Below are 14799 nucleotides of genomic sequence, written 5' to 3' on the forward strand. Positions count from 1 at the left end.
AGGCTGAGCAACGTTAAATAAAAGACAGGATCCTACCCTCATAGAGATCACAGTCTACTGGCGAGGGTATAATCAAATAAATTAATAAATAATTACAAAATTTTCTCGGTGTCAGGCAGCTATTGGAGCCTACGTACCAACTCTCACGCTCAACCCTGGCAACGAGCCATCCTGCCAATAGTAAAGATGGCGCCCAGCGAGCGAGGGTTTTCCACACAACCCCATTACCCAAAATGCAGCGGGGCAGCCCCCCCTCAGTCTCTGCCAGGAGCTAATATGGCGCCCATAGTTACACTAGCCTCTCTTTTTTCAACTAATCTAACGACCTAACTACCCAGACCAAGCCCCCGAGCAGAAGCTAAATCCCCTTTGCTCCTCCGCTAGCCGCGACTGAAGCCAGGTGGCTACCTCGCTCAGTTAAACTCGGTAACCAGAAAAGCGCCACTTCCGCTGACGTCATTACGGCAACACGTGGATCCAAGATGGCGGCGGGGATGGTGAGTGAAGGAGACTCCGGGAGCCGGAGCTGGAGCGGGGCCCTCCGGGGGATCCCAGGACCTTCCGGCGTTCCATGCCTGGCCCAGAGCTGCCTCCAGGACCCCTGGCTCAGACATGAGGGTCGCCCCTGACTGGGCTTGTTTCCCAGTTCCCGCTTGCCGGCTTTGGCCTCGCTCCCTGCACTTAAGCTTATCAAGGCCCCGAGTTTTAGTTTAGGAAAGGCGCTGGGTCGGAGGGAAGACCTCGTCCGCTGCCTCAGCTGGGTCCCATTCCGTCTTTGGTGCCCGCTTCCTGAGACCCCCATTTTCCAGTTTTCACCTACCGGCCCTCACCCCGGAAAAACCCCCGTTATTTCTACCCTCGCTCCTCCCCCACACGTCGAGACCCTGCTCTCCTGACATCTCTGCCTCCCCAGCACCCTGACCAGTCCGCGACTCCGACCTCACCTCTGACCAGCCTTCCATCCCAGGCTCTGTCCCAGACCCTTCCCAGAGCTCTGTTCTCACCTCCCACTCTCAGCTGACCCCACTGCTCACGTCTCTTGACTCACCGGACTATGCTGTCAACCTCCAGTGTCCATCCCCAGACCCTTCTGTAACCCTTTCTCCTGTCTTCCTTTTGTCAATTCCCTGCCTCTCTCCTGGGCACCGTTTATCTCAATGATTTTCAAACCTCAACTTGCATAAGAATCTCAGGGTGTGTGGGGGGAGGCATGTTAAAAATGCGGTTTTCCGAGCCCCCTTCCAAAGATTCCAATTCAGTAGGGCTAAGTGATGCCCAGGAATCTGCACTTTTCTAAGGACTCCAGTGATTATGATCGAGCTAGTCTGTGAAATACGTTTTGAAAAAAAAAAAAAAAAACAACCCACCACTATTCTAGTCTCAACCAGGCTGCCTCCCCTTGCCATGTCCCTAGAGGGCCACACAGCACCTTAGGGGTGCAGTCTGGTTATCAGTCTATATGTGGAGGAGGGTGGAGGTGAAAAATATGTGTTGGGGGCAGAACTGGTTCCTGGTACAGAAGCCAGGAAGTAGCTCTTTGAAGGACTGGCCTTTCTTCCAGAAATTCTTCTCATATTCCGCTTTGAGACCAGAACCAAAATTGAAGTCATTTAATCCAGAGTGATTTCCTGGGTCTTCCTGTTTGTTGCCTCCTCAGCAGATAATTTCATCCTAGGAGTGAACTCAAAGGAAGACTCAGGGAAAAGGAAGTGACACTTGATTTTAGCAAAGGAAAATTCTTGCTTAAACTTTTTGGTGTTGTTTTTCTCCAACCAGGGATAGATTATTGACTAATAAAGGGTTTCCCTCCTTCTCTCAACCGATTAATTACTCTTTTTTGTTTAATGAGGGATTTGTTATTTAGAATTTTAAAAGTCAGATAAGGTTCACAGCCTTAATGGTTTCTTTGGTCTCAGACTTCATGGTCTTCAGTCTGAACCATGAGTGGGGCAAATCCTAAAAATGGTATATTGAAATCCATTTTTTTGTGGACCACATTCAGAACAAGGATGGTGTAAGAACTTAATAGGAAGCCACACCCTCTCTTGCCATAGGAAAAAAGTTCAATAAAGTGGTATTTATAGCATTGCACTGGGAAATTCTTGCCCGTTCAGCGATTTTTAAGAGGTGGTAAGTTAGCAATACATATTTCTGGTACACATTTATTTAATCAACAAATATTTGAATGCCTGATCTGTGCTAGGAACTAGGAGTGTAATTGTGAATTAGGGGGTCAATGTCCCTAAACTTGTGGAGCTACATTTTGAAGTAGACTGTTCTATTAGGCTGCTTCTCCTTCCCATGTTTTGAAGTAGACTGTTCTATTAGGCTGTTTCTAGGAACCACATGTTAGGGGTGCCTGCTTGTTCTCAGCCTGTAGAGACATCATGGAAAGTAGTTTGGATTTTATTCCAAGAACAGTGAAAGTGTCTGTTGTGCCACCTGGTGTATTGTACTGTGCTTTCATACTGAAAAGAGCAGCTGATTTCAAGAAACTGTATATAATGTTTACATACCCACAGAAATTTTGAAGGGTACACATGAGAAACTTAATGATGGTGCAGTAGTGAAAAGGTGTGGAAGCAAATTTATTACAAGGACATACGCATAGCAGGCAAAGTAGGGTCACATGTAGACTTGAATTTGGTCTCTGTCAAGCATTTTCTTCCACAGAAGTCAGAACTGTCCCCACACCCTCGTGTACACAAGCTATTTCACAACCATGGGGAGGTGGATCTGCTTTGGGGTATATGGGTTTCTGAGGCAAGTCATACAACCAAAGAGGAACTGAGCTAGTGGGTAACAGTGGCTGTGGGAACAGGCTGGGTTTTTAATTTGTTTTTGTTGTGAAGGTTGTGAGTTCAAGTTACATGTATTACTTATGGGCTCTTCCCTCACTCCCTTTTCTTGGTGAATGACTCTTCTTCCCCAAGGGTTGGGCTGCCACCTCCCAGGTCTGTGTTAGCACAGTGGGTGTTTTCTGAACATGCAGGGCAAGAATGGTAGCACATAGCTAGGAGAAACTGAAATTCTCTTGGGTTTTCCTGCCTTCTTCCTGCCCTGGATTTAAACTCCTACTATAAAGTTTCAGGATCTGCTGTTACTTAGGGTATCTGGGTCTGAAGTGAGAGGCAGGCTTATATCTCACTTTTTATGGAAAACTGCTCTTGGGAATATTATTGTGGTAGAATTTGGGAAATATCCATTGAATACATTTGTAGGCATCTCAGGGGTCTAGAAACTGCAACTTGGAGAATAAAACTCTACATACCTCTCGTGATTGTTCACACTTTTTAAAATACGTATATGTATATCTATTTATATACTCTCCTTTTTTTATGATTTAATTCACAAAGCATAAAATTCACTCTTCTAAAGTGTACGCATCAGTGGTTTTTAATATATTTACAAAGTTGTGCAACCATCACCACTATCTAATTCCAGAACATTTTAATCACACCAGAAAGAAGCCCCATGCCTAATAGCAATGAATTCCCCCAATTCTATACCGCCCCTCCACCCCCAGTCCTTGGCAACCACTAATCTACTCTCTGTCTCTATGGATTTGTCTGCTATGGATATCTCATATAAATGTAATCATACAGTATGTTGCCTTTTGCAACTGGCTTCTTTGACTTGGCCTAATGTTTTCAAAGTTTATCCATTTTATAGCATGAATCAGTTCTTTTTGTGGTTGAATATTATTCCCTTGAATGGATGTACTGTACCATATTTTGTTTATCCATTCATCTGTTGATGAACACGAGTTGTTTCCACCTTTTGGCTACTGTGAATAATGCTGTTTTGAACATGTGTACACAAGTTTTTGTGTCCTGTTCCAGGACTCTACCCATCCAACTGCCCTAGGTGAACACCAGATTCTATCACTAAAAGACAGCTGCTGTGCTTTTGACTGGGGGAGAAGGGAATGGCTGGCATTGCTTCCAGTCTGGTCAAAAAGGAACCTTGAAATCATACAGTCTGTTCCCTGCCTCTGGACTGGATCAAAACCAAGGCACTTCACACAGTGTGAACTGACCCAGCAGTTGCACTCCCAGGAATATTCCCAATAGAAGTGAAAACATATGTTCATACAAAACATAAACCTGTGTTTGGGAAATCGCTTGTCTCCTCTGTGCCTCAGGTATTGTTGGGCATCAGCAGATTGAGGAAGGAGCACTGGAATAGGAGTCAAGAGCCTGGAGTTAGTCCTAATACTGCCCCGGATTCACTGTGTGACCTGGGGCAAATTACTTGGGCTTTCTTGATTTCAGTTTCCACATATATGAAGTTAAGGTTTGGACTTGATTTCTCAATTCCAAGATGATAACTCTGTGGTTTAGACTGTTTGCATTTAAAATGACTCTTGCAAATATGCCTACAAAATCAGATTTTTTCTTTTATTTTTTCCATTATCATTTTCTCTGTGGCCTTGCCAAGCTGTTTGTCCATTTAATCTCTCCAGTTGCCCGACTGACACGTATTCTGCAGGAGCCACTGTGTTCTAGGAACTTGGGGTGCTGACATCAGGCCTTGCTTAAAATGTGTTTCTCTGAGTAGTCCCTTTAAAGGAGTGCCCTTAATCCCTTCAGGAAGTACAGAGGAGGCAGAGACGGCATTAAGTTGCCTCTTGGTTTCGCTTTTACAACTTGGACAAAAGTTCCCCTTTGATCGCAGCATTAAAGAAGCAGGTTACAGAATATTGGAGAAAGTTGGGTTTTGATCTCTGGGCACTGGCAGGAAGGTGGGAGGGACCCAGGATGAGCAGGGCCATCTGGCCACAGCTGAATGATAGGAGCCACCTACCACCCCAAACCTGCTTTGATCTCTGAACCATTTGCTGACACTAGCATTTCCCAAATGGGGCATGGATGGGGACACCCTGGACTTCTCAGTTATGTCTCATTCCTCTTCATTGCTTTCTTTGCTTTCCTAACGTGATTTCTCACCTATGCCTCAAGCATTAAACTAGCAGACTTCCCAGGTTTTCAAATCCTGAGGCTTCAAATTGCTACTAGCAGTCCTTAAAAAAACAAAATCAAATCCCAAATTGAAACTGAATTCTTAAACCAGATTAGAAGGGAGTCTGGGTCCATTAGCAAATCACAAGACCTTTTTGCGGCTCGGTTTCTAGTTAATGGATCAGATGCTACAAATTGGTATTCACTAATTTACTAATTAATAATGGATTACATGTTGACATGGCCTTGGGGTTTTATTTTGTTTTGTTTTTTGACTGGCACAGGACTTTAAAATTCATTAGTTTTGTGCCAACATTTAATAATTGGGAGACATGATAATGACAAAGTAACACTTAAGTTATGGGGATTGCAGGAGTCTGACACACAAGCACATAAACAATTAGAATTGTTTTCTTTAAGTGCCTTTTGATCAAACAGTGAGATGTATTATTTGGAATTTCGTGTTATAGGATCATTTTTACAGTACATATTCAGAATTTTTGAGCTATATAGTAATAAATATTGAAGATACTGTTTAGCAGAAACCACATGAATAAGTAAAAAAAGGGGGGGAGGGGACTTCACACTGAAGAAATCTAGATTTCCATTTTCTCTTGAAGATTTAGGTCCCCTTTAGGAGGCCAGGCATGCAGGGACCAATTTCCCATTTTCCTCTTACCTCTCTCTTGTTACCAGTCTCAAGCTGCTTTACCATTTAGGTCTTTTGCATGGCCCTTCTAGGTGGTTAAATTTGCAACCCCTAAATGAGATGGTCTCTCTGTGGAGTTTTTCCTACTCTGACATTCTGATTCAAAAGCCACTGAAGGTTTGTGTTAATTGTCTATGCTACCTGAATTCCAAGGGAAAAAAATTTATTTGCGTAGTACACATACATATACATATCCGTACATAATGCATTTTAATAGATGCCCATCCTACAGTTCCATCTGATCCTTACCAAAGCCTGTTTGGTAGATGAAGAAACTAAGGTTTGGCATAAGAACCTGGACTAGGATCCCACCTCTGACTGATTAGTTTTGTGCCTTTGGACTGTATTTTTCACTTGGGCATTTTTTTTTTTTTTAATCATTTTATTGAGATATATTCACATACCACGCAGTAATACAAAACAAATCGTACTTTCGATTGTTTACAGTACCATTACATAGTTGTACATTCATCACCTAAATCAATCCCTGACACCTTCTTTAGCACACACACAAAAATAACAAGAATAATAATTAGGGTGAAAAAGAGCAATTGAAGTAAAAAAGAACACTGGGTACCTTTGTCTGTTTGTTTCCTTCCCCTATTTTTCTACTCATCCATCCATAAACTAGACAAAGTGGAGTGTGGTCCTTATGGCTTTCCCAATCCCATTGTCACCCCTCATAAGCTACATTTTTATACATCTGTCTTCGAGATTCATGGGTTCTGGGTTGTAGTTTGATAGTTTCAGGTATCCACCACCAGCTACCCCAATTCTTTAGAACCTAAAAAGGGTTGTCTAAAGTGTGCGTAAGAGTGCCCACCAGAGTGACCTCTCGGCTCGTTTTGGAATCTCTCTGCCACTGAAGCTTATTTCATTTCCTTTCACATCCCCCTTTTGGTCAAGAAGATGTTCTCCGTCCCACGATGCCGGGCCTACATTCCTCCCCGGGAGTCATATTCCACGTTGCCAGGGAGATTCACTTCCCTGGGTGTCTGATCCCACGTAGGGGGGAGGGCAGTGATTTCACCTTTCAAGTTGGCTTAGCCAGAGAGAGAGGGCCACATCTGAGCAACAAAGAGGCATTCAGCAGGAGACTCTTAGGCACAAATATAGGGAGGCCTAGCCTCTCCTTTGCAGCAACCGTCTTCCCAAGGGTAAAACTTATGGTAGAGGGCTCAACCCATCAAACCACCAGTCCCCTATGTCTGTGGTCATGTTAGCAACCATGGAGGTGGGGTAGGCGAATACCCCTGCATTCTCCACAGGCTCCTCAAGGGGGCACTACATCATTTTTTTTTCCTTGTTTTTCTTTTTCTTTTTTTTTTTAACTTTCCCTTCTTTTTTTTTTTTTTTTTTTTTTTTTTTTTTTTTTTTTTTAAATCATCATTTTATTGAGATATATTCACATACCACGCAGTCATACAAAACAAATTGTACTTTCGATTGTTTACAGTACCATTACATAGTTGTACATTCATCACCTAAATCAATCCCTGACACCTTCATTAGCACACACACAAAAATAACAAGAATAATAATTAGAGTGAAAAAGAGCAATTGAAGTAAAAAAGAACACTGGGTACCTTTGTCTGTCTGTTTCCCTCCCCTACTTTTCTACACATCCATCCATAAACTAGACAAAGTGGTGTTTGGTCCTTATGGCTTTCCCAATCCCATTGTCACCCCTCATAAGCTACATTTTTATACAACTGTCTTCGAGATTCATGGGTTCTGGGTTGTAGTTTGATAGTTTCAGGTATCCACCACCAGCTACCCCAATTCTTTAGAACCTAAAAAGGGTTGTCTAAAGTGTGCATAAGAGTGCCCACCAGAGTGACCTCTCGGCTCCTTTTGGAATCTCTCTGCCACTGAAGCTTATTTCATTTCCTTTCACATCCCCCTTTTGGTCAAGAAGATGTTCTCCGTCCCACGGTGCCAGGTCTACATTCCTCCCTGGGAGTCATATTCCACGTTGCCAGGGAGATTCACTTCCCTGGGTGTCTGATCCCACGTAGGGGGGAGGGCAGTGATTTCACCTTTCAAGTTGGCTTAGCCAGAGAGAGAGGGCCACATCTGAGCAACAAAGAGGCATTCAGGAGGAGACTCCTAGGCACAAATACAGGGAGGCCTAGCCTCTCCTTTGCAGCAACCGTCTTCCCAAGGGTAAAACTTATGGTAGAGGGCTCAACCCATCAAACCACCAGTCCCCTATGTCTGTGGTCATGTTAGCAACCATGGAGGTGGGGTAGGCGAATACCCCTGCATTCTCCACAGGCTCCTCAAGGGGGCACTACATCATTTTTTTTTCCTTGTTTTTCTTTTTCTTTTTTTTTTTTAACTTTCCCTTCTTTTTTGAATCAACTGTATGAAAAAAAAAGTTAAAAAGAAAACAAACATACAATAAAAGAATATTTCAAAGAGACCATAACAAGGGAGTAAGAAAAAGACAACTAACCTAAGATAACTGCTTAACTTCCAACATGTTCCTACTTTACCCCAAGAAAGTTACATAATATAGCAACCTTTCTGTGAACTTGTTCCTACTATATCCATCAGAAATTAACAGACCATAGTCATTTCTGGGCATCCCCAGAACGTTAAAAAGCATATCTGTTCTTCTTGGATTATTGTTCCCCCTTCCTTAATTACTTTCTACTGCTAGTTCCCCTACATTCTACATTATAAACCATTTGTTTTACATTTTTGAAAGTTCACATTAGTGGTAGCATATAATATTTCTCTTTTTGTGCCTGGCTTATTTCACTCAGCATTATGTCTTCAAGGTTCATCCATGTTGTCATATGTTTCACGAGATCGTTCCTTCTTACTGCCGTGTAGTATTCCATCGTGTGTATATACCACATTTTATTTATCCACTCATCTGTTGAAGGACATTTGGGTTGTTTCCATCTCTTGGCAATTGTGAATAATGCTGCTATGAACATTGGCGTGCAGATATCTGTTCGTATCACTGCTTTCCGACCTTCCGGGTATATACCGAGAAGTGCAATCGCCGGATCGAACGGTAGCTCTATATCTAGTTTTCTAAGGAACTGCCAGACTGACTTCCAGAGTGGCTGAACCATTATACAGTCCCACCAACAGTGAATAAGAGTTCCAGTTTCTCCACATCCCCTCCAGCATTTGTAGTTTCCTGTTTGTTTAATGGCAGCCATTCTAACCGGTGTTAGATGGTATCTCATTGTGGTTTTAATTTGCATCTCTCTAATAGCTAGTGAAGCTGAACATTTTTTCATGTGTTTCTTGGCCATTTGTATTTCCTCTTCAGAGAACTGTCTTTTCATATCTTTTGCCCATTTTATAATTGGGCTGTCTGTACTATTGTCATTGAGTTGTAGGATTTCTTTGTATATGCAAGATATCAGTCTTTTGTCAGATACATGGATTCCAAAAATTTTTTCCCATTGAGTTGGCTGCCTCTTTACCTTTTTGAGAAATTCCTTTGAGGTGCAGAAACTTCTAAGCTTGAGGAGTTCCCATTTATCTATTTTCTCTTTTGTTGCTTGTGCTTTTGGTGTAAAGTCTAGGAAGTGGCCGCCTAATACAAGGTCTTGAAGATGTTTTCCTACATTATCTTCTAGGAGTTTTATGGTACTTTCTTTTATATTGAGATCTTTGGTCCATTTTGAGTTAATTTTTGTGTAGGGGGTGAGGTAGGGGTCCTCTTTCATTCTTTTGGATATGGATATCCAACTCTCCCAGCCCCATTTGTTGAAAAGACCATTATGACTCAGTTCAGTGACTTTGGGGGCCTTACCAAAGATCAGTCGGCCATAGATCTGAGGGTCTATCTCTGAATTCTCAATTCGATTCCATTGGTCTATATGTCTATCTTTGTGCCAGTACGATGCTGTTTTGGCAACTGTGGCTTTATAATAAGCTTCAAAGTCAGGGAGTGTAAGTCCTCCCACTTCGTTTTTCTTTTTTAGAGTGTCTTTAGCAATTCGAGGCATCTTCCCTTTCCAAATAAATTTGATAACTAGCTTTTCCAAGTCTGCAAAGTAGGTTGTTGGAATTTTGATTGGGATTGCATTGAATCTGTAGATGAGTTTGGGTAGAATTGACATCTTAATGACATTTAGCCTTCCTATCCATGAACATGGAATATTTTTCCATCTTTTAAGGTCCCCTTCTATTTCTTTTAGTAGAGTTATGTAGTTTTCTTTGTATAGGTCTTTTACATCTTTGGTTAAGTTTATTCCTAGGTACTTGATTTTTTTAGTTGCTATTGAAAATGGTATCTTTTTCTTGAGTGTCTCTTCAGTTTGTTCATTTCTAGCATATAGAAACATTACTGACTTATGTGCATTAATCTTGTATCCCGCTACTTTGCTAAATTTGTTTATTAGCTCTAGTAGCTGTATCATCGATTTCTCAGGGTTTTCTAGATATAAGATCATATCGTCTGCAAACAATGACAGTTTTACTTCTTCTTTTCCAATTTGGATGCCTTTTATTTCTTTGTCTTGCCGGATTGCCCTGGCTAGCACTTCCAGCACAATGTTGAATAACAGTGGTGACAGCGGGCATCCTTGTCTTGTTCCTGATCTTAGAGGGAAGGCTTTCAGTCTCTCACCATTGAGTACTATGCTGCTTGTGGGTTTTTCATATATGCTCTTTATCAAGTTGAGGAAGTTTCCTTCAATTCCTACCTTTTGAAGTGTTTTTATCAAAAACGGATGTTGGATTTTGTCAAATGCTTTTTCAGCATCTATTGAGATGATCAATTGATTTTTCCCTTTCGAGTTTTTAATGTGTTGTAATACATTGATTGTTTTTCTTATGTTGAACCATCCTTGCATGCCTGGAATGAACCCCACTTGGTCATGGTGTATGATTTTTTTAATGTGTCTTTGGATTTGAATTGCAAGTATTTTGTTGAGGATTTTTGCATCTATATTCATTAGGGAGATTGGCCGGTAGTTTTCCTTTTTTGTAACATCTTTGCCTGGTTTTGGTATTAGATTGATGTTAGCTTCATAAAATCAGTTAGGTATGTTCCATTTTCTTCAATGTTTTGAAAGAGTTTGAGTAAGATTGGTGTCAGTTCTTTCTGGAAAGTTTGGTAGAATTCCCCTGTGAAGCCATCTGGCCCTGGGCATTTATTTGTGGGAAGATTTTTGATGACTGATTGGATCTCTTTGCTTGTGATGGGTTGGTTGAGGTCTTCTATTTCTTCTCTGGTCAGTCTAGGTTGTTCATATGTTTCCAGGAAATTGTCCATTTCTTCTACATTGTCCAGTTTATTGCCATACAGTTGTTCATAATATCCTCTTATAATTTTTTTAATTTCTTCAGGATCTGCAGTTATGTCACCTTTTTCATTCATTATTTTGTTTATATGGGTCTTCTCTCTTTTTGATTTTGTCAGTCTAGCTAGGGGCTTGTCAATCTTGTTGATCTTCTCAAAGAACCAACTTTTGGTGATATTTATCCTCTCTATTGTTTTTTTGTTCTCTATGTCATTTATTTCTGCTTTAATCCTTGTTATTTCTTTTCTTGTACTTGGTTTAGGATTGGTTTGCTGTTCATTTTCTAGCTTCTTCAGTTGATCCATTAGTTCTTTGATTTTGGCTCTTTCTTCCTTTTTAATATATGCGTTTAGTGCTATAAATTTCCCCCTTAGCACTGCTTTTGCTGCATCCCATAGGTTTTGGTATGTTGTGTTCTCATTTTCGTTCGTCTCTATATATTTAGCAATTTCTCTTGCTATTTCTTCTTTAACCCACTGATTGTTTAGGAGTGTGTTGTTTAACCTCCAGGTATTTGTGAATTTTCTAAGTCTCTGATGGTTATTGACTTCTAATTGTATTCCATTGTGGTCAGAGAATGTGCTTTGAATAATTTCAATCTTTTTAAATTTATTGAGGCTTGTTTTATGTCCCAGCATATGATCTATTCTGGAGAAAGTTCCGTGAGCACTAGAAAAGTATGTGTATCCTGGTGATTTGGGATGTAATGTCCTGTATATGTCTGTTAAGTCTAATTCATTTATCAGATTGTTTAGGTTTTCAATTTCCTTATTGGTCTTCTGTCTGGTTGATCTATGTATAGGAGAGAGTGATGTGTTGAAGTCTCCACAATTATTGTGGAAACATCAATTGCTTCTTTTAGTTTTGCCAGTGTTTCTCTCATGTATTTTGTGGCACCTTGATTGGGTGCATAGACATTTACGATTGTTATTTCTTCTTGCTGAATTGCCCCTTTTATTAGTATGTAGTGGCCTTCTTTGTCTCTCAAAACATCCCTGCATTTGAAGTCTATTTTATCTGAGATTAATATTGCTACACCTGCTTTCTTTTGGCTGTAGCTTGCATGAAATATTTTTTTCCATCCTTTCACTTTCAGTTTCTTTGTGTCCCTATGTCTAAGATGAGTCTCTTGTATGCAACATATTGATGGTTCATTTTTTTTGATCTATTCTGCGAATCTATATCTTTTAATTGGGGAGTTTAATCCATTTACATTCAACGTTATAACCGTGAAGGCATTTCTTGAATCAGCCATCTTATCCTTTGGTTTATGTTTGCCATATTCTTCCACTCTGTCTATTAATATCCTTTATTGTACCCATACCGAATCTCTTTAGTACTGAACCTTTCTCCAAGTCTCTCTGTCCTGTCTTTGTTTCTCTGTCTGTAGGGCTCCCTTTAGTATCTCCAGTAGGGCAGGTCTCTTGTTAGCAAATTCTCTCAGCATTTCTTTGTCTGTGAAAAATTTAATCTCTCCCTCAAATTTGAAGGAGAGCTTTGCTGGATAAAGTATTCTTGGCTGGAAATTTTTCTCACTCAGAATTTTAAATATATCGTGCCACTGCCTTCTCGCCTCCATGGTGGCTGCTGAGTAGTCACTACTTAGTCTTATGCTGTTTCCTTTGTATGTGGTGAATTGCTTTTCTCTTGCTGCTTTCAGAACTTGCTCCTTCTCTTCTGTGTTTGACAGTGTGATCAGTATATGTCTTGGAGTGGGTTTATTTGGATTTATTCTATTTGGAGTTCGCTGAGCATTTATGATTTGTGTATTTATGTTGTTTAGAAGATTTGGGAAGTTTTCCCCAACAATTTCTTTGAATACTCTTCCTAGACCTTTACCCTTTTCTTCCCCTTCTGGGACACCAATGAGTCTTATATTTGGATGTTTCATATTATCTATCATATCCCTGAGGTCCATTTCGATTTTTTCAGTTTTTTTCCCCATTCTTTCTTTTATGCTTTCATTTTCCATTCTGTCATTTTCCAGGTCACTGATTCGTTGTTCAACTTCCTCTAGTCTTGTACTATGAGTGTCCAGAATCTTTTTAATTTGGTCAACAGTTTCTTTAATTTCCATAAGATCATCCATTTTTTTATTTAGTCTTGCAATGTCTTCTTTATGCTCTTCTAGAGTCTTCTTGATTTCCTTCATATCCCGTACTATGGTCTCATTGTTCATCTTTAGTTCTTTGAGTAGCTGCTCTAGGTGCTGTGTCTCTTCTGGTCTTTTGATTTGGGTGCTTGGGCTTGGGTTATCCATATCGTCTGGTTTTTTCATATGCTTTATAATTTTCTGTTGTTTTTGGCCTCGTGGCATTTGCTGAACTTGATAGGGTTCTTTTAGGGTTTGTAGACCTATTGAAGTCCTTATCTCTAATTTATCAGATCTACAGCTTCGTGGAGTACACTTTCTCTAACTAACCAGCAGGTGGCGTCCACGAGCCACCTGTTCTCCACAAGCCAGTTCTCCCCTGCTTAGCCTTTTTGGTGAGTGGGGGAGTGAGTCTTGTGGGGCCCAATTGGTGTACCAAGCTTGTGTATGTAGTTGGTGTTGCCCGCCCTGTATGTGGGGCGTGTTTCTGGGCAGTCGGGGAGGGGGGGTGGCCCTAACAATCAAATCTCCCTGGTGATCCTAGAGTTTTAAAGCTGGTGCAATAGTCTAATCCTTCAGTTCAGTCCTGCCACAGTTTGTCTCTGCCACTGACCCACAAGTCCTTGGTATTGGCATATGGCTCCTGAGACTTGCAAGTGGGCCCCTCTTCCAGGCTGTGCACCCCGGGTCCTCTGTTGAGGGATGACTGTGCTATGTCACAAGTGAGTGCCGTCCCCTCAGGGCAGTTCTGGGCTGCTGGGCTGTGTAGGGAGGCTCCCAGTCTGCTGAAATGATGGCTGAATGGGGCTTCGTTAATTCACACTGCTCCACCTTCCCAACTCTGGGACAATCAGCTGAGGGTGCAGGGAAGGCTAATGTCCACGCCCAGTTTTGTGGTGTGTGCCTGTTATTTGAAGCCCTTCCGTCACACTGGGTTGTCTGGGGCAGCTCTGGGCTATGGGGCTGGCGATGGGCAGGAGTGTTTCCTGTCCACCAGGATGGTGGCTGTGAGCGGACACCCCCGTTTTCTTGGGAAGTTGTGGTGTTTAGTGAATTTTCTCAGCCACTGAATTATTGCCTTTTGTCTCAGAGCTCTCTTAGTTCTGCTCTTGACTTGACGTGCCCAAATTGCAAGTCTTTGAAGCTTTCTGTATTGGGCTTCTTAGAGTAATTGTTTTAGAAAAAGAAAAAAGGATTAAAAAAAAAAAAAAAAAAGGGTCCTCCTCAGAGATCTAATGGGTTATTGAAATGCTAAGAGACAAAGCAACCAGGGCCATTAAGGAAAGGTCCACAGGGCAGAGAGATCGGCTTTTCTTCGGGATTTGCATATGCGCCTTAGGGCCTGAGCTCCGCCCTTCCCCTTTCTGTGTTCACCAGAACTCTAAAAATCCTCTGCTTTTATTTTGGAGTTTTTCGTGTTGTTTTTTTTTTTTTCTATGCCTGTCTCCTCTCTGCTGGGCAGGCTGCTCACAGATTCTCTGGTGTCTGGTCTCTGTCTATCTATGGTTGGAGTCTGGATCAGTAGAATGAGTTTCCGATAAGAGCAGCCACTGCAGTTCTCCCTTCTCCTTCCCGGAGCTGACAGCCCCTCCTCCCATGGGACTGAGCCTGGCAGGGAGGGGCGCGGGTCCCCTGGCCGCAAAAACTTACAGATTTCGCTGATCTCAGCAGTTCGACATTTTCATGAGTGTTGTATGAAGTATGCCTAAAGACAGATTGCTCTGTGGTGTCCAGTCCACGCAGTTCCTGGCTTTCTACCTA

The 14799-nt window shown here is 41.6% G+C and overlaps 1 protein-coding gene across 2 annotated transcripts in view; it reads left to right on the top strand.

Annotated features, from left to right (window-relative positions):
• Positions 1 to 434: 434 nt before the first annotated feature.
• TM9SF4 (transmembrane 9 superfamily member 4) overlaps positions 435 to 14799 on the top strand; it is a 75621-nt gene continuing 61256 nt past the window's right edge. The window contains exon 1 of one of the 2 annotated variants that reach the window (XM_037812395.1): positions 435 to 497. In XM_037812395.1, coding sequence (XP_037668323.1) covers positions 483 to 497 — 15 coding nt within the window. In that variant the 5' untranslated portion in view covers positions 435 to 482. The remainder of the gene's footprint in view (positions 498 to 14799) is intronic. The other variant, XM_037812393.1, reaches the window with a different exon arrangement.

This window comes from Choloepus didactylus, chromosome 19 (genome assembly GCF_015220235.1).
Source record: "Choloepus didactylus isolate mChoDid1 chromosome 19, mChoDid1.pri, whole genome shotgun sequence".
Lineage (NCBI taxonomy): Eukaryota > Metazoa > Chordata > Mammalia > Pilosa > Megalonychidae > Choloepus > Choloepus didactylus.